Source organism: Oncorhynchus keta, chromosome 4 (assembly GCF_023373465.1).
Source record: "Oncorhynchus keta strain PuntledgeMale-10-30-2019 chromosome 4, Oket_V2, whole genome shotgun sequence".
NCBI classification, from domain to species: Eukaryota; Metazoa; Chordata; class Actinopteri; order Salmoniformes; family Salmonidae; genus Oncorhynchus; species Oncorhynchus keta.
The window spans coordinates 33584438-33603662 of record NC_068424.1 but is presented as its reverse complement, the minus strand read 5'-3'; the positions used below and the strand labels follow the sequence as shown (position 1 = coordinate 33603662).

Genomic DNA, 19225 nt, shown 5'->3' with positions numbered 1-19225 from the left:
GGCGACCCCTTTCTTCTCCCTCCTCGGTCTTGTTTCTTAATTTGGACAAGTTCCAAAGCATTTCTGCTCAATAATGATTATTTCCTGTGCTTTTTAGGATATTATAAATGAGGTACAGTGGGTGCACGCCGAGGCTTTTGGGGGGTTAGGAGGGGGAGAGGAGGCCACAAAGGCACTTACGATATTAGACAAGATGCAAACTTTTATCTTGTGCCCAGCCTTTTAGTGATGTCATTAATTTAGCAGAATGGTGCATATAGAGTGCGCCTTGGCAAACTTCACAGGCCGCCCAGGCTGGCACAGAGGGAGAAGAGGGAGAGAGAGAGAGAAAATAAACCCCCAAAATACAAAAAAAAAAAATGATTTTCCAGAGAAGATGCAGATCTCAGGGAATTAGACCAAAGTTCTCAATTGGTACAAAATATATAGAGTACTGCACACACTACAATTACTTAGGTTTAAAAAATAAGCTCTACTGGACACCCTTAATGATGCAGCGTTCCTTAAGATTCTCCTACATGTCCAGAGGAAAACTACAAAAAATGCATGCAGTGCAGAATTAGGCCAAGATCTACTAATATATTAAAACTCAATAAGCAATTAAGTTTTGGAAACATCTATAATATAGTGAGCCCCCCTCATATCATTACCACGCCCTGCAATTCCAAGAGCTGAGCAAAGAATTGAGTCCCCTCATCCAGCTGGTCCTGGGGCTGAGTTCACAAACCTGTTCTACCAACACACTGAAGCCTCAGGACCAGAACATCCAATCACAGTCAAAATAAAACTACAGTGCTTATTGAGAAACAGGCACAAAGCAAAATGCAGTGCTGTCTGGCCTTAAATCGACAGTACACTGTGGCTAACTATTTGACCATGTTTACTGGTCAAAAGCTTAGAAAAACATTGACGAAGTACAGGCTCAGTGAGCACAGCCTTGCCATTGAGAAGGGTAGACACAGGAAAACCTGGGGGGGAGGTGATGGGGAGGTGTGGAGGGAGGGAGGTGGGGGCAGGTGTGGGGGAGAGAGGTAGAGGGAGGGAGAGATGTCGGGAGGGAGAGAGTGAATGTGGTGGAGGGAGGAGAGAAAGAGGTGAAGGGAGAGGTGGTGAAGGGAGAGGTGGTGAAGGGAGAGGTGGAGTCAGGGAGGGAGAGGTGGAGTCAGGGAGGGAGAGGTGGAGTCAGGGAGGGAGAGGTGGAGTCAGGGAGGGAGAGGTGGAGTCAGGGAGGGAGAGGTGGAGTCAGGGAGGGAGAGGTGGAGTCAGGGAGGGAGAGAGGTGGAGTCAGGGAGGGAGAGAGGTGGAGTCAGGGAGGGAGAGTCAGGGAGGGAGAGAGGTGGAGTCAGGGAGGGAGAGGTGGAGTCAGGGAGGGAGAGGTGGAGTCAGGGAGGGAGAGAGGTGGAGGGAGAGAGGTGGAGGGAGAGAGGTGGGAGGGAGAGAGGTGGAGGGAGGGAGGTGGAGTCAGGTGGAGGAGAGAGGTGGAGTCAGGGAGGTGGAGTCAGGGAGGGAGGGGGAGGTGGAGTCAGGGAGGGAGGGGAGGTGGAGTCAGGGGGAGGTGGAGTCAGGGGAGGGGAGTCAGGGGGAGAGAGGTGGAGTCAGGGGAGGTGGAGTCAGGGGGAGGGAGAGTCAGGGAGGGAGAGAGGTGGAGTCAGGGAGGGAGGGGGAGGTGGAGTCAGGGGAGGTGGAGTCAGGGAGAGAGGGGGAGGTGGAGTCAGGGAGAGAGGGGGAGGTGGAGTCAGGGGAGGTGGAGTCAGGAGAGAGGGGGAGGTGGAGTCGGGGAGAGAGAGGGGGAGGTGGAGTCGGGGGAGAGAGGGGGAGGTGGAGTCGGGGAGAGAGGGGGAGGTGGAGTCGGGGGGAGAGAGAGGGGGAGGTGGAGTCGGGGGAGAGAGGGGGAGGTGGAGTCGGGGGGAGAGAGGGGGAGGTGGAGTCGGGAGAGAGGGGAGGTGGAGTCGGGGAGGTGGAGTCAGAGGGAGGGGGAGAGAGGGAGGTGGAGTCAGGGGGAGAGAGGGAGGTGGCGTCAGGGGGAGGTGGAGTCAGGGGAGAGAGGGAGGTGGAGTCAGGGAGAGAGAGGGAGGTGGAGTCAGGGAGAGAGAGGGAGGTGGAGTCAGGGAGAGAGAGGGAGGTGGAGTCAGGGAGAGAGAGGGAGGTGGAGTCAGGGAGAGAGAGGGAGGTAGAGTCAGGGAGAGAGAGGGAGGTGGAGTCAGGGAGAGAGAGGGAGGTGGAGTCAGGGAGAGAGAGGGAGGTGGAGTCAGAGGGAGAGAGAGAGAGGGAGGTGGAGTCAGGGGGAGAGAGGGAGGTGGAGTCAGGGAGAGAGAGGGAGGTGGAGTCAGGGAGAGAGAGGGAGGTGGAGTCAGGGAGAGAGAGGGAGGTGGAGTCAGGGAGAGAGAGGGAGGTGGAGTCAGAGGGAGAGGAGAGAGAGGGAGGTGGAGTCAGGGGAGAGAGGGAGGTGGAGTCAGGGGGAGAGGGGGAGAGTAGAGAAGAGAGAGGGAGGTGGAGTCAGGGGGAGAGAGGGAGGTGGAGTCAGGGGGAGAGAGAGGACCTGGACCACAGTGTTATAAAGTGATTTTAAACGGGTCATTACATCACAAGTCCTTTACTGTCCATGGCCCATCAGTCCGTCTTCAGAAGCCATCAATGCTGACGTGTTACTATGGTCAGGCAGGTTCTCAATGTGTAGAGTGATTTAAAACGATTGTGACCTCATCTCTGCAACCATCTGTTTATATCCGAACAAGAAGGCATATCAGCAGCAGCAACACGACCTCTCAGCACGACCTCTTGATTTTTAACAGGTAGACTTAAAAATCAAGTTGTTCATCAGAATCTCAGCTTTTGTTTGATCTGTTTCTATAATGAAGATTTGTCTGACTAATTAACGAGGAAGACTGATTTTTCTGGTTTGTTGTGAAGGCCATATTACTTTCAGCCCCTCTGGGCCCTGAGAGAAGAGATGGTGTTGGTACGCGTTCACCAGATGTTGAACCAAACCAACTAACTCTAAATAAACCCTGAGGCCATGAGGTGCCACTACTCACCTTTTAATATCTTTGATATATTAATGAGACAATTTAGGAAAACAGTCTAATAATATCGGAAGTGATTCACTCTTGATTTAACCTAATGTACCAGGCGTAGAAGAAACTCCTGAGCGGGTTGGCAAAAGAACCCCCAGAAGTGTCTGTTTTTGCTTCCGCCTCTCCTCTCCTTTCCCCCTGAAAACTGGATGCTTCCGGTTTCTACCCGACCGGCGCGGAGGGGTGTTCTTGATTGATTTGAGGCGTTGCTCGTATTTGCATATACGGTAGAAATTCTGCAAATGTGGTGGTTTTTCAACACTGACCTCTCTCTCTCGGCACGCTGTCTCTTCCTCTCTGTCTCTCTCTACCCCTCCTCATCCTCTTTCTCTCCCCTGCCTTTCCTTCTTCCTTCCCCTAGAGAGGAGGAAGAAAGCCTCTGCATGGGAGAAGAACCTGCTGTACCCCATTGTGATGTTAATACTGCTCACAGGGACGGTGAGTCTTCACATTGATACTACCTCAGCCAGTCAGTCCCACTAACCCCCCCCCCTGTTTATCCATGGCGTATATAAAGTAGAAAACCTCGGTGGCGGCTGGGGGTGTATTCCTGGGTCAACTCAGTCTACGTCCCAAATGGCACCATATTCCCAATATGGTTCGCTGCTGTGGACCAAATAGTGCACTGTATTGGGAACAGGGAGCCACCCGACCCCCGTCTGTAGCACTGAGCATGAAGCCCCAGGGTGTGGTCTCTTTTGTCGACCGTGTTTAAGGAAAGGCTCGGCTAAATAGTCACCGCTGCGACAGCTGGGCTTTCAATTGAACCACACACACACACACACACACATACAGAGTAATCTGCCCCTCTTAGCATGCTCAGTGTTGTACAGCGACGGTGCGTTTGCTGAGCCCAAGTTCCCGAGATTCTTCTGTAAGCAGTTCCACACTTAGCTTGAACACACGCATTCCAGGGGACGGACAAAACTACCACTTATTGATTTAGTTCTGTGTTGTCTTTGACCTAATCATGTTAAAACCCCTCTTGTTTCTCGGCTCCTTCCCTTCCTCCGTAGACCATCTCAGTCCTGCTGGTGGCGCTGAATATCCTTTATCTGCTGGTGGATGAGACGGCCATGCCAAAGGGATCAACGGTAGGCCTGGCTAGAGTTACTTCCTGGTCCCCCCTTTTAAACAGATGCACACCGGAGCCTGTTTTAACACACACAAAACACAGATAAACTCAGAGCCAGGCCACTACTAAACTAGACCGTTGCGAAGCTGCTCGGCAGTCGCCAGGGACATAAATCAAATTCCGGATATGCTCAGGTGCATGTTGGGAAGAAAGGAGAGCGAGCTCTGGGCCAGATGTTTATCGTAGCAGATCCCCTTTTTGTTGTGCTGCTCCTCATTGAAAGTCATTTCACAGTGGTATACAGATGAAACGTGTGATGTGTGTGTGTCCACGGCAGGTGAAATAAGCTGCATTTACCCTCTCCTCAGTGTGTGTGTGTGTGTTCAGTCAGTAGCTCTGTGGTACTGTGTGCACCAGGCAGGCCAGGTGAACTCCTTTCATGAGTCGGTCTGTCTGACTGGAGTGCTTAATGGCCCTCCAGATTGCATCTCCTCTTGCATGCAATGTACTTTCTTAATCCTTTTATCTCGTTTCATCTGGTACGACCGAGGTGTGCGTGTGCGCTAGTGTCGTGCGTGTGTGTGTGTGTGTTTTTTCCTTTCGTCTGACAAAGGCAACAAAATGTATCTTATTTCTGCCTCATTTCTCGGCTCATCTTGCGGGCGAATGGCTGCCCTCCTCGACATTCCAATTATTTTATCGAGGAGATATTTTCTTTGGCATGACGCATCGCTGAAAATCCCCCAAATTACGCTTGTCATGCAGCTTGAGTCCTCCCTCCCTCCCCCTGACAGCCACAGCACTGCTAAATGGTTTACGAGTTTGATGAGCTGGATGGATGCCACGCCTCTGATCTCACATCGCCACGGCGACAGGGGGTGGGGGGGGTTGCGTCCCAATGCCCTCATACGCCGCCTATGCGCTCAGAGAGAAGAGGGCGAGAGGGGAAGGAGGAGGGGGAAAAGGGGAAAGCGGAAGGACTGGGCCAGGTGGGATAAAGAGGGGACAGGGAGAAAGGAAGATGGAAGGGGGAGAGGGCCCATGACCTCCAGACTGTGGGAAAGTCAAATGAGCCATAGGGCCAGGAGCAGAGTACAGCAGCACAATGGAACGGCACTGCGGATGTTTGTCCGTACCCCTCCCTCCCCTCTCTCGCTCCCTCACAACACCGCGTGGCACTCGGCATACTGAGTACCACAGGCTGCTCCGACCTCCAGCATCCTCCACCTCTCTGACTCAGACAGCCTGGGAGGAGAGGAGAGGAGGCCGATCCAGTCAGGACAGGGCCCTTTACAGCTTGGCGAACGGGTGTTAAGAGGACAAATCATTATTCTTTCTTTTCTTGTGTGTTATTGCCGGATCATCCCCTGTGGAATTAGGGCCGTCACAGCATCGCACGGTTTTAGTAAAAAGTTGAGGGATGGGCCTGAAGAAATGTAACCACTCTAAAATTCATTAGAGCTATTGATGAAATGACTGACCAATCCAATATAAACTATGAATGTGTTTTAAACTTCTTTTTGTCTCCAAACATTGGAGTAAAACAGGCTCATATTTTGGGTTCTGATTGGGGTCTGACAGTTGAACTAAGCTCACGAGGCATTCTTAGGTTTCTTAGGTTCGACTCATTGAGTGTATTTCATTCATTTCTAAATTCCAAAAATGGATGTAGCAACTGTGGATTGTCCCATTTAAAAAAAATATAAAAAAAGCTGAAGCTGATCCTAGATCTGTACCTAGGGAAACCTTCCTCCAGAGCCCCACCTTCCCACCACCGCATACCTCTGAACGTTTGACTGATGACTCGGGTTGCAAAATTCCTGGAACTTTCAAGAAATTCCCTGGTTTTCAAGAAATCCCGGTTTGGAGGATTCGGGATTCCCTGCTTATTCCCTCCCTGTTCTGCAAAATCCTCCAACTGGGATTTTGAGAAAACCAGGGAATGTATTGAATGTTCCCAGAGTTTTGTAACCCTACTGATGACAGTCAGTTCCTTGTCAGTCTGCAGCTTTGCAACAACAACGGAAAAAAACATCTTAATCCACAGAATATATTTATTTTTCTTTCTGTTATTATCCATCATTAAAACTATGTGAAGTACATCAAAGTGTGGAGGAGGAGGACGGGACACACCTGAAGGGCCCAGTGTGTGTACACGCTCTGCACTCGGGCTCACGACCTCACCTGCACACAGGTGCTGCTCACCGCTAATCCCAGAAGCAACAAACACACCAAGGCGTGTCTGAATGAGCCAGCCGCGGCAGGCTGCGACCGACACCGACCTTACCCTCTGCCCCAGCCCGCCCCAACCCACCACTAGAATGCAAAGGAGACCAGGTTGGAGAGAGGGCGGAATGAGAACGCTGCCACGCACACACACACACACACACACACACACACACACACACACACACACACACACACACACACACACACACACCTGCCACTTTGACATGTTAATATCTTTACAAAATGGCAGAACGGTAACACTGAGGAGTTTACCTTTCCCATAGCGTTGACACACACAAGCATAACACACTCCCTCTCCCACACACACACAACCCCTCCCGCTCCACTATTAATAGATGACACCAGATGCTGTGTGCTAATTCTCTGAGGGGGCCTCTGCGGCACATCTCCACAGTAAGCTCCTTTAGATGCCACTTGCATAAAAATGCGTGAAACGACCTGTCAGGTTTCCCTTTTTTTCTCTCTGTGTGTGTGTGTGTGTGGTGTGTGTGTATTGCGTGCACCAGAGATCGCTTGTGTTAGAGCAAGTGTGCAGAGTGTATGAACAAGTGTTTTATTTATTTTTTAAGGTTTGAATGCTGTCGCGGCTAGCTCCTAGTCGTGACGCCGGTGAAGTGTTCAACTTGATAGAAATGCAGCACTCTGAACAATGACGTGTCCCTGTGCTGCTGTGCGCCACAGCATAGATCTCTCCAACGGACAGGCCAGCATCCCAAATGCCACCCTCTTCTGTAAACCGTGCACTACTTTTGAGACTAGCCCCACGGGCCCTGGTCCAAAGTAGTGCACCACAGCAGACAAAGACATTGGTTGTGTCCCAAATGGCGCCCTACTCGGTATATGCACTGCTTTTGAAAATGAGCCCCTTGGGCCGTGGTGAAGTGCCCCGTAAAGGGAATAGGGTGCCATTTGGGACTCGGGCGTTGTCTTCCTCTGCTGTGTCGCTCCAACACAGAGAAAGCGGCTCATTGAGCCTTGGATTGAAGTAAAAAAGTGGTTAACGTAAACAGTTAAGGTGCCAAGTCTGACAAAAGCAAATATCCCACAGATGCCGAGGCTAGTGGCGTGTGTATATATAGATGTATCTCTTTCCCGGCACAAACTTCAAACGGGCAGGGCAGAAAAGATCCGACACGTTTGCCAAAGTATTTGTTTTGTTGTTTTTTTGTTTTTTTTGAATGTTCCATGTTTTTTACCGTCAGCACTTGAATGCCTTTTTCGCTTGTTTGAACACCTGTTCACATGCTGTGTGATCGACAGTGATTTAAAAAGGGAGTATTTTTCTCTCTTTCATCGCTTTCCATCCATTACTAAGCCGGTTTTGATTCCGTCTGTCTGTGTTGAAGAGAGAACTTTGATTTGTACCAAGTCGGAACTTCTCCTTCTGTAATCACATGCCCACAGATTATAGAACCTCACGAAGTACTTCACTTTAACTTTGTCACGTACAATTATTTTACTCATGATTTATTTGTGTTCTTCCGACTACGCAACGACATGAGAGATCCTAATTTTGAATGGTGATTTGATTTATGGTCTAGCCTTGGGGTCACTACCACCTGCAGCATGGGATTTGAATCCAGCCCATTTGCTATTTCAGCACACTCTCTCCTTTCCTCATCTCTATCCTATCTAAAACACACTCTCCCTCTCTGTCGTTCCAGGATCGGGGACTTGGGAACACCTCACTGTCCACGTTCGGAGTCGTCCAGGCAGTGGTGGAGATTGTCCTCATGTTGTATCCTTTTAATGACCCCAGATCTGTATAAAGTGTATCCAGGTAAGGAGTACTGATCCAGGATCAGGTCCTCTCTGTCCATGTAATCGTGTTCATTGTGATCGTAAAGGCAAAACTGATCCTAGATCAGCAGTCCTACTCTTAAGACACTTGATACATATGGGCCCCTGCTCCGTGGTGACCCCAGTGACATTCCTAGGACTGGTGGTGTTGACTTAAGACGTAGCTTAGCCGGACACTTCCCGGGACATTCTGTCGTGTTTCGTCACCTCTTTTCACCTTTACCCTTGGTGAAAAGGTGCCAACTTACCACTTGAAATGTCACTAAATGTCCATGTTACGGCGTTTTGTCTCGAAAGCGTAAGGATGTCTTGTCCTTGATTCAGCAACAGCTATTTGATGGTGTCCTCTGTTGTCGGCTTCTACAGCTTGCGAGTGTTTGAAGGCCTCACTCCCAGGAAAGACGACACGACCATGACAACGGTAAACACACACACATGAAGAAGGTGATATATTTAGGCCTCCTTTTGTTTCTTCCTCTTCAGCCCTTGCACTCTCTCTCTCTCTCTCTCTCTCTCTCTTCCTTGCTTTCATTCTTTCTCTCTCTCTTCTCCTCTGGCATCTTCCTCAACAGTCCTCAACCTGAATGGTTCAGTTGACCTCTCACCCCAATATTTGTTTGTGTGTTGCGTAAACACGGACGCCGTGCAAGCTCTTATTTTCAGTGAGAGAGAATCGGGGGGGACTGTGTGTGTGTGTGTGTGTACTCTGTTTGGCCCACGGTGGCAGACATTCACTTGGTAATGAGCAGGGGGAACGGTGAGGCTTTGTAACTAGCCAGGACGACTCGGTGAAAGGACTCGAAAGCCACAAAGGAGCAGAACCTGGTAATGAGCATCTTCAGAGGTACTAATTGCACAATATGTGGAATCCATTTACTCTGAAGAGGTGTGTGTGTGTGTGTGTGTCTGTGTGTGTACACTCGCACACTGACTTGCAAAGCTATTCTCGCCCTCCCAGTTCTCACACTCAAACGTTTCATCGCGGCCTATCTATTTGTTAACCCGAGTTCACGAGTTAAAGTTCTATACTCTAACCCTGTCTGTCTCCCTCATGTAGATCATTGGTTGCTGTGTGTCCATCCTGGTGCTGAGTTCAGCCCTGCCAGTCATGTCCAGAACACTTGGTGAGTCTCTCCTGCCATTCATTCAACCTTTTTTTTTATATTTTGGGGTGGGGGGTCCCAGATGGCACCTCGTAGCTCACTAAAGCATAGTTGATGGAACCGATAGGTGAGCACAGATGTACGTGTTTAGTGGACTGCTTTAGATCAATTTCACGACGAACGTAGGAGGGCAGTGGTGGAGGTGAGGTGACCATCCCATTCCCGGTCTTAAGTAAATGACCACGAGGGCCGGTCAGAGAACTTCAGCTATCCCCTGCCGTCCCAGCCGCCCCCCCCGCCCCTCAAACCGTTATGGTTAACAAGTTAAATTCCTTCACAGTTTGCCATGGCGATTTGAGAAGAGAATGGAGCAAGAGAGGGAGAAATGACAGGTTTAGCAGCGCATTCACAATGGTACTAATAGACACGCAGCGAGCAGGCCACAGCTGTTTAAATAGCGTGGTCTGTGTGCGTGTTGGCGTACAGTGAGTCGTAGGGAGCGTTGCAAAATACCAACAGGTTCTGCTCTGTGACGCTGAATAGATGAGATGGATTAAACGTATGAAGGCTACCCTCATCCAAAGCCCTCCGGAGGAAGACATGGGGAGATGGAGTTTTGGATATGTGTGTTATGGGAAATCGAAACTCTACATTGTTACCGTTCTGCCATTTTGTGAAGATATTAACGTGTTTGTGAGAGAGAGAACCGGAGGGCATGGTCGATTTTAAGCAAAGTAAATCCGATGACTTGGGTTTCAACTGCTTGGGAAAATCCTTTCCTGGCTTAACAAACCAATAGGAAAGTCTCCAAATTGTAAATACTACCCATCTGGCACTCCAAGCAGACTCAAGCAAACTCAATGTATTTGAAAGACATTTTTCATGTATTTGAACCCAGGACTGACATGAACACAAACATCACTAAGAATTGAGGTGATGTGGGAGGAAAATGGGTCTGATGTCTTTGTGACAACCGCTGCTTGTAGAGAATTCCTGTCGGACGGACGCCATGTTTTATTTAAGCTTCTCTTGAAAGGGAGCCTTGGGACCTGTGACGCTGCTGAAATGGGAGTGCTCTGTACTGTTGTTCCCCCACCCCCCCCCCCCGGTGGCAGGGTTAGTCAGGGTACAGACAAGGGTAAAAGTCCCATAAACACATTTTATTTCAGGGAGGGGAAACGGACGGCTAAAAATGACAAGTTATGTAAGTGTGTGTGTTTGAAAGCATCAGAGTGATATAGCCTGCGCCCGAAATGGCACCCTATTCCCAGGCTCGAGTGCAAATATTTTACTTGCATATGTGCCACATATTTGCGGCGCGACCAGGAATTGTAATTTAGGAGCACCAGTGCGCCTATGGAGAAAGAAGAAAAAGATCGCCCTGATGATAATTGTTGCAATGATTACTTCACTGTACCGCAGCCCCTGAGTGCCATGGAGAGGACAATGAGCGCAGATTCATGACCGTCATGATTGCACCATTACTACAAAGACAACATCTTGTTACCTCAAATATTTTTCATTGTGCTCCTCCATTTCTTTGTGTGCTCCTCCATTTGTCAACTTGTGAAAAGGTCAGCGTCGAGCCCTATTACTACCGACATAGTGCACTACTTGAACCATGGGGAGTTGGGTGCCATTAAGGATGAAGGCATGCACTAGAAACCCCGCCCCCATTGAGAATGTACTTTTCTTCCCATGTATGTTTGTGTAACTTTTATCTGCAGTGTCCCCAAAAGCACAGTGAGAGACTGCAGCAAAGAGGACTCTAGTCACTCCTGTCAGCCTGGCTGCTGTTCCTGGGATATTACACTGTGGCTGGGCAAAAGTAGCGCACTATATAAGGAACAGGGTGCCATTTGGTGCGCACACTATCAAACGGAGTACAACCATCTCAGAAAATCACCATTTATTACATAGATGCTATTCTAGTTGTCCTTTTATCGTTTTTAATCTTGTCGATTGAATACATAAGCCACCTTTCTCCGCCGATTTTAGTGGATGTGTTATTAAAAATGAATCCGTTAATGTAATCGCCACGGCGTCGTCCATCTTACTTGGAATGGATGGTGAGACGAGATGGATTCCACTTGGCCCACATACACACACACAATGCTAAATTCTGCATAATGGTGCTGATGTGAAACGAGTGATCAGAGGAAGACCGGTTCTTCTAAGAGGGGTTACATCATCTCTAGACATATGCCATAATAGCCCTATGGTTCGTGGTCAAAAGTAGTGCACTATATAAGGAACAGGGTGCCATTTGGGACGTAAGTGTTGTCTCCTCTAATGCCAAGAACCCCTTTACTTCCCATCAGCTTTTCTCCTAATACCAAACCCGAGATCTAAACCTTTAGCATTAGAAATTAATTTAGCTTGACCGTACTGGCATGGTGTATTGACTGCGGTCTCTCTCCACCCCCTCTTCCTGTCTCTTTACAGGCAATTTGGTTAAAGGCCCTCGATGCTCGCCAACATCTTGCAGAGGCTGTAAATACATCTTTACAGACACTCAATCAATCTCCTAATCTAATTGTTGTGCAGCGGTTTCACAGGCATTACCGAATAAAAAATAAATAAAAAATTCACAAATATTACCTCAGTGAGCTATGACAGTTTTGGAATAGCTAAATGTGATGAATTGAATGGTTGGTTGATGTATGCTTGTCGTGTTTTAATAAAAAAAATGTATGCACACACAACTTGGGTGCATGCACTGTGAGTTAGTTCACACTCAGAACATTGAAAGAAAGCACAGGAATGAATGATAAGAGTTTAGCATATTTACCGCTGAAGAATTGTAATCCACCTCAGGGTAAATTATCCTCCTGTTTAGTGTCACTATTTTATTTTTACTTTTTAAAGAGCAATAAAACACTTGCGATTCTCCACATGAAGTCATGTGGTTTTTCCGTATGATTTCACAAGTACTGGAAACGATAGAACACTGAAATATCGGGGAAACCAGGCCTAGTATTCATAGCTGACTTTGAAAAGGCTTTTGATAAAGTACAACTGGAATTTATATATGAATGACTGGAATATTAACATTTTAGAGAATCTCATATACAATGGGTTAAAGTCATGTACAGTAACCCTAGGTGTAAAATAGTAAATAATGGCAATTTCTCAAAGAATTAAACTGTCGGAGTAAAACAAGGTTGTCCACTATCAGTATATCTATATCAAATCAAATGTATTTATATAGCCCTTCGTACATCAGCTGATATCTCAAAGTGCTGTACAGAAACCCAGCCTAAAACGCCAAACAGCAAGCAATGCAGGTGTAGAAGCACGGTGGCTAGGAAAAACTCCCTAGGAAGGCCAAAACCTAGGAAGAAACCTAGAGAGGAACCAGGCTATGTGGGGTGGCCAGTCCTCTTCTGGCTGTGCCGGGTGGAGATTATAACAGAACATGGCCAAGATGTTCAAATGTTCATAAATGACCAGCATGGTCGAATAATAATAAGGCAGAACAGTTGAAACAGGAGCAGCAGCACGGTCAGGTGGACTGGGGACAGCAAGGAGTCATCATGTCAGGTAGTCCTGGGGCATGGTCCTAGGGCTCAGGTCCTCCGAGAGAGAGAAAGAAAGAGAGAAGGAGAGAATTAGAGAACGCACACTTAGATTCACACAGGACACCGAATAGGACAGGAGAAGTACTCCAGATATAACAAACTAACCCTAGCCCCCCGACACATAAACTACTGCAGCATAAATACTGGAGGCTGAGACAGGAAGGGTCAGGAGACACTGTGGCCCCATCCGAGGACACCCCCGGACAGGGCCAAACAGGAAGGATATTATTATGGCCTTCGAAATGTTAGCTATAAAATTCAGCTCCAACAATAATATCAAGGGGCTAGAAATCCAGGGCTTAAAAACAAAGGTGTCATTGTACGCTGATGATTCATGTTTTCTTTTAAATCCACAATTTGGATCCCTCCACAGCCTCATAGAGGGGCGGCAGGTAGCCTAGTGGTTAGAGCGTTGTGCCAGTAAATGAAAGGTTGCTCGATTGAATCCCAGACTGGACAATGTAAAAAATCTGTTATTCTGCCCCTGAACAAGGCCTCTAGGTCTTGCCTAGTTAAATAAAGGTACAATTAAAAATAGAGGATCTTGATAATTTTTCTAACCTCTCTGGATTACAACCAAATTACTTATTGGATCACATAAAAATACAACTTTTACATTCACGTGTCGTTTACCAATAGAATTGTGTTTTTTTTTTTACCTTTATTTAACTAGGCAAGTCAGTTGAGAACAAATTCTTATTTACAATGACGGCCTACACCGGCCAAACCTGGACAACGTTGGGCCAATTGTGCGCCGCCCTATGGGACTCCCAATCACAGCCGGTTGTGATACAGCCTGAATTTGAACCAGGGTGTCTTTAGTGACGCCTCAAGCACTGAGATGCAGTGCCTTAGACTGCTGCGCCACTCGAGAGCAAAGGTGAAGTGGACATACTAGGTATTTATATTCCGAAAGAAAGAAATTATCAAAAGTAGATAAGATCTTGTTACCACGGAAAGGAAAATACCTGTCTATTTGTGGAAAAATCATCCTGATTTTAAATTTTTAGTCATATCCCAGTTGACCTATTTGTCTATGGCCCTGCCTACACCTAACGGCTTGTTTTTTTAAATTATATGAATAAAAAATATTGCATTTCATTTGGAATGGCAAGCCAGACAAAATTAAACAGGCCTATTTATTTAATGAATATGGATTTGGAGGTCAGAAACGATTAAATATTAAAGCATTAGATCTGTCACTAAAGGCTTCAGTCATACAAAACTATACTTAAATCAGAATTGGTTCGCTAGCAGATTAGTAAGAATGGCTCACCTGGTGTTCAAGAATGCACTTTTCCCCTTTATTCAGACTACGACATCTCACTTTTGGTTGTTTGAAAATGTTTCAGATTTATTTAATATATTTAATATTTCAGATTAATCCACCAGAAAAGACCGAACAAATATTACGGTTAAACTGAAATATACTAATTGATGAAAAAAAACCATTATTTTTAGGAGGGGAATTAAACTCGGTTTAATCTTTGTAAATATATCATAAATCGGACGGGTGGAGTTGTCTCACACATGCAGCTAACAAGAATACATGGAAATGTAGGCTCTATTCAAAATTACAACCAAATAATTGCATCATTACTGCAAAAATGGAAGAGACGAGGGGAGAAGGTAAGGAACTTGTTTGTCGTCCTTGCATTAAAGACAAATTGGTTATAGAAAAAAAGTTTTATACCAGTTTTATTTAAGGACCAAAAAAATGACAGCTGTGCTATACAAGTTGAAAAATAGCACATGGTTTATGAACTGATACACAAAATGAGCTTTCCAATTGAAATGATTTATATAAAATACTTCCAACCAACAGAATGTGCTATACGGGGGGGATAAATAAACAGACACTCGTTTTTTTCTCTGTCAGTGCTGAAGAGATAGATAAAGGAGAGAATCAACCTCACCATGCACTGGCACTGTCTGCAGCAGGTCTCACACATGAATTCCTCATCAGAATAACCCAGAGGTGTGCATAGCCACATAGAGGACAGGAGGAAGTGGCTACCTGGCCATATTATCTCAGGGATGAGCATTTTGGCCAGCAATAATATCATTGAAGTCTACAAGTCGTTTTTGTGAAGTTCTAATAAAGTTCAGGTGTTGTTCTGTTTATGATTCATACTAAGCATGCACTGAGACCAGTGGAGGCTGCTGAGGGGAGGACGGCTCATAATAATGTCTGGAATGGATTCAATGGAATGGTATCAAACACATCAAAGTTGTGGTTTCCATGTGGTTCATACCATTCCATTGACTCCATTCCAACCATTATTATTAGCCGTCCTCCCCTCAGCAGCCTCCACTGACTCAGATGAGCCATGGCGTGAATGTCTCTGAGTGGCCTGAATGGAGGATTCCCTCTCGGCAGGGGGTCAGACCCGCCCGCCATGAATTGCACAATCTGTCTTGGCTACAGCGGAAACCTACAAGATTCTGCTTGTTTACTGTTTGAATTAGATATGTGTACTTCAGAGCAGTTGACTCAGGTGTATGTGTGCAGGTGACGGTGGTCTCATTGATAACCATGATGCCTGGGGTGTTGCTCATTTCTTTCTTTTTTTCCCCCACTCGGTTTTTACACGCTAACAAATTGTCCAAGGTCCAACTAACAAAACCGTTTCCTGTGAAAGGAATAATATGTAATCCGTCACACAATGAAAATGACCTTTTCTCAGGAAGAGTGGCATTGGCTGCTAAATCCGTTACATAAAGGGTTTGTCTATCCTGGATCCGTCATAGCCTGAGTATCTTAATATGCAGTGTACATCAAATGGTTTTGGGGTATAAGCCCTTCTTTCAATTTGGCCTTTCTTGCCTGTTGAAAGAGTTGGCTTATTGAAGAGAGACACTTTCCAAAGTGCCTCAACTGCCGAAAGAACAGGCATTCTTAAATAGTTAATTCACTGAAACCCCATGCAGTTGTGGAAAGGGAAGGGTTTGTGCTTATAAACACAGTGATCGTCTTGCCAAAGGTGTTTGGGAAAAAAGAACATGTACAGTGGGGCAAGAAAGTATTTAGTCAGCCACCAATTGTGCAAGTTCTCCCACTTAAAAAGATGAGGCCTGTAATTTATCATAGGTACACTTCAACTATGATGGACAAAATGAGAAAAAAAATCCAGAAAATCACATTGTAGGATTTTTAATTAATTAATTTGCAAATTATGGTGGAAAATAACTATTTGGTCACCTACAAACAAGCAAGGTTTCTGGCTCTCACAGACCTGTAACTTCTTCTTTAGGAGGTTCCTCTGTCCTCCACTCGTTACCTGTATTAATGGCACCTGTTTGAACTTGTTATCAGTATAAAAGACACTCCAAACTCCACTATGGCCAAGACCAAAGAGCTGTCAAAGGACACCAGAAACAAATTGTAGACCTGCACCAGGCTGGGAAGACTGAATCTGCAATAGGTAAGCAGCTTGGTTTGAAGAAATCAACTGTGGGAGCAATTATTAGGAAATGGAAGGCTCCACGCAAGTTCTCACCCCGTGGGGTCAAAATGATCACAAGAACGGTGAGCAAAAATCCCAGAACCACACGGGGGGACCTAGTGAATGACCTGCAGAGAGCTGGGACCAAAGTAACAAAGCCTACCATCAGTAACACACTACGCCGCCAGGGACTCAAATCCTGCAGTGCCAGACGTGTCCCCCTGCTTAAGCCAGTACATGTCCAGGCCCGCCTGAAGTTTGCTAGAGAGCATTTGGATGATCCAGAAGAAGATTGGGAGAATGTCATATGGTCAAATGAAACCAAAATATAACTTTTTGGTAAAAACTAAACTCGTCGTGTTTGGCGGACAAAGAATGCTGAGTTGCATTCAAAGAACACCATACCTACTGTGAAGCATGGGGGTGGAAACATCATGCTTTGGGGCTGTTTTTCTGCAAAGGGACCAGGACGACTGATCTGTGTAAAGGAAAGAATGAATGGGGCCATGTATCGTGAGATTTTGAGTGAAAACCTCCTTCCATCAGCAAGGGCATTGAAGATTAAACGTGGCTGGGTCTTTCAGCATGACAATGATCCCAAACACACGAAGGAGTGGCTTCGTAAGAAGCATTGCAAGGTCCTGGAGTGGCCTAGCCAGTCTCCAGATCTCAACCCCATAGAAAATCTTTGGAGGGAGTTGAAGGTCTGTGTTGCCCAGCAACAGCCCCAAAACATCACTGCTCTAGAGGAGATCTGCATGGAGGAATGGGCCAAAATACCAGCAACAGTGTGTGAAAACCGTGTGAAGACTTACAGAAAATGTTTGACCTCTGTCATTGCCAACAAAGGGTATGTAACAAAGTATTGAGAAACTTTTGTTATTGACCAAATATTTATTTTCCACCATAATTTACAAATACATTCCTTAAAAATCCTACAATGTGATTTTCTGGGGGGGGTTTTTCTCATTTTGTCTGTCATAGTTGAAGTGTACCTATGATAAATTACAGGCCTCATCTTTTTAAGTGGGAGAACTTGCACAATTGGTGGCTGACTAAATACTTTTTTGCCCCACTGTATATTTAGTGCCGGTCTCTGGGAAAGAATCAAGCTATATTTTCCCCTCCAGATGTTTGCCCTGTGTTTGTATTGATTCCTCTTGGTTTTCAGTCCATCAATAAAGTCCAATCATGTAATGCTGCTCATCACTACATCTCAATGGGAATCCTAGAATATTGATAGGCCTACATTACACATTAGTTAGACAGATAACTCAACCAGGGGTAAGAGCTGGTGTCAGTAACCAGGTTTCCAAGGCTGGTGGAAATATTTTTGTCTGTAAAATGTATTATGCAAGAAATGGCAGTTGAAACACCTTTACGTGCAAATATTGATATAATAACCATCGTTACCTATAGGCCTACAACCACGATTATGGAAAAGCAGGACAAGTTTTTATAGGCAGATGAAACAAGTTATGATGCACTTCATATGGTTGTTAAGTGCACGGTGACCATGGACATTTCCAATAGGCTAAATATTGCGCTACGGCTGCTATTTGAATTCGGGTGACATGATGATCGGTGTTTGGCTTCCAATTATCAAATAAAATGATATTTCTCTTATGCGTATCTCATCGTATAATCTTATCTGTGTACTCTTGTCTAGAGAGCATGCGCCAACCAGATTGGTTAAGTTTGCTATTTGGTGTTTGATGAAACTGTCTGTAGAGATAAAATGAGATGGAAACCAATGTACAGAATTATAACTTTTGTATTTGTTATTCGGTACATTGGAATTGAATCGGGGGAGAAAAAAAATGTATGAGCACTACGTCATCATGCATGTAGTCTTTTATCCACAACAAGTCAGTTTGATGGAAACATCTCTGGTGGGAAAATGTGCATATTGTTTTATTTGTGCAGATTTGAGAATATTCACATGAAATATGTCGCTAATTTAGATGGAAACCTAGCAAATGATGTAGAATTATCAGTGTGCAAAATAATGTTACGTTTCATGAGAAACCCCTATGTTCCAGTATGTCAAAATCATCATGGTATAGTAGATTGTTTTGTGTTCATGAAATCCATCCACTCAAATGGAAGAACATTACATCTGGTGGTCTTTTATTTAATATCTTAACACTCTTCACAGGTATCACCAGGTTTGACCTTCTCGGAGACTTTGGGAGATTCAATTGGCTGGGAAACTTCTATATCGTCCTGTCATACAACTTGCTGTTTGCCGTGGTAACTACCCTCTGCCTAGTCCGGAAGTTCACCTCAGCGATCAGAGAGGAACTCTTGAAAGCATTAGGTAACATCTTTATATTCATATACTCATGTTCATGTCAAACAAAGCAGAAATTACAAAATGAGTGGTTCATTGAGTTACCGGTGTTCTTAAAGAATGCATTGCTTTTTACAATAATTAAGCCTAGTCAAAGATTAATACAGGCAATGAGAACAATCCGAGGACACTGTTTTCAACAATTGATTGCTTACAGGTTAATTTATGTGTTATTTAAGAACATATTGCTATCTATAATAAAGTTGTATGAAAAGAAAGGCAAGCCCATTTCTCAAAGATTATTACAGACATCTAGAAAAATCCAAGGATATTGTTTTCAGTTGTTAATTTCTTACTTTATCCAGCCACGGCGGCAGACTTGCTCAGCCAGGCTTCATCGTCTAAATGTGAGGAGTTTGCGTTATATTTCCTTGTAAAAATGGTTAACATAAGCTATGGCATTGCAGTGCAGTCCCTGTGCAATACTGAACCAGATTGTACCCTAACTCGGCCTCCCACCGTTGAGCTAGTTTTCCATAAATGAAAGAGCATTTGAAATCCTCCACCTGTACAGAGTCTTAGATTTAAATGCCATTTTTGATA

General features: G+C 45.6%; 1 protein-coding gene across 5 annotated transcripts in view; it reads left to right on the top strand.

Annotated features, from left to right (window-relative positions):
• Positions 1-19225, top strand: part of lmbr1 (limb development membrane protein 1) — a 55352-nt gene that overhangs the window by 30665 nt on the left and 5462 nt on the right. For 4 of the 5 annotated variants that reach the window (XM_035760487.2, XM_052506404.1, XM_052506392.1 and 1 more), the window contains 6 exons: positions 3436-3512; positions 4091-4168; positions 8064-8137; positions 8530-8620; positions 9257-9323; positions 18488-18649. In XM_035760487.2, the coding sequence (XP_035616380.2) occupies positions 3436-3512; positions 4091-4168; positions 8064-8137; positions 8530-8620; positions 9257-9323; positions 18488-18649 (549 nt within the window). Of the gene's footprint in view, positions 1-3435; positions 3513-4090; positions 4169-8063; positions 8138-8529; positions 8621-9256; positions 9324-11747; positions 12195-18487; positions 18650-19225 lie in introns of those variants that run through there. The other variant, XM_052506412.1, reaches the window with a different exon arrangement.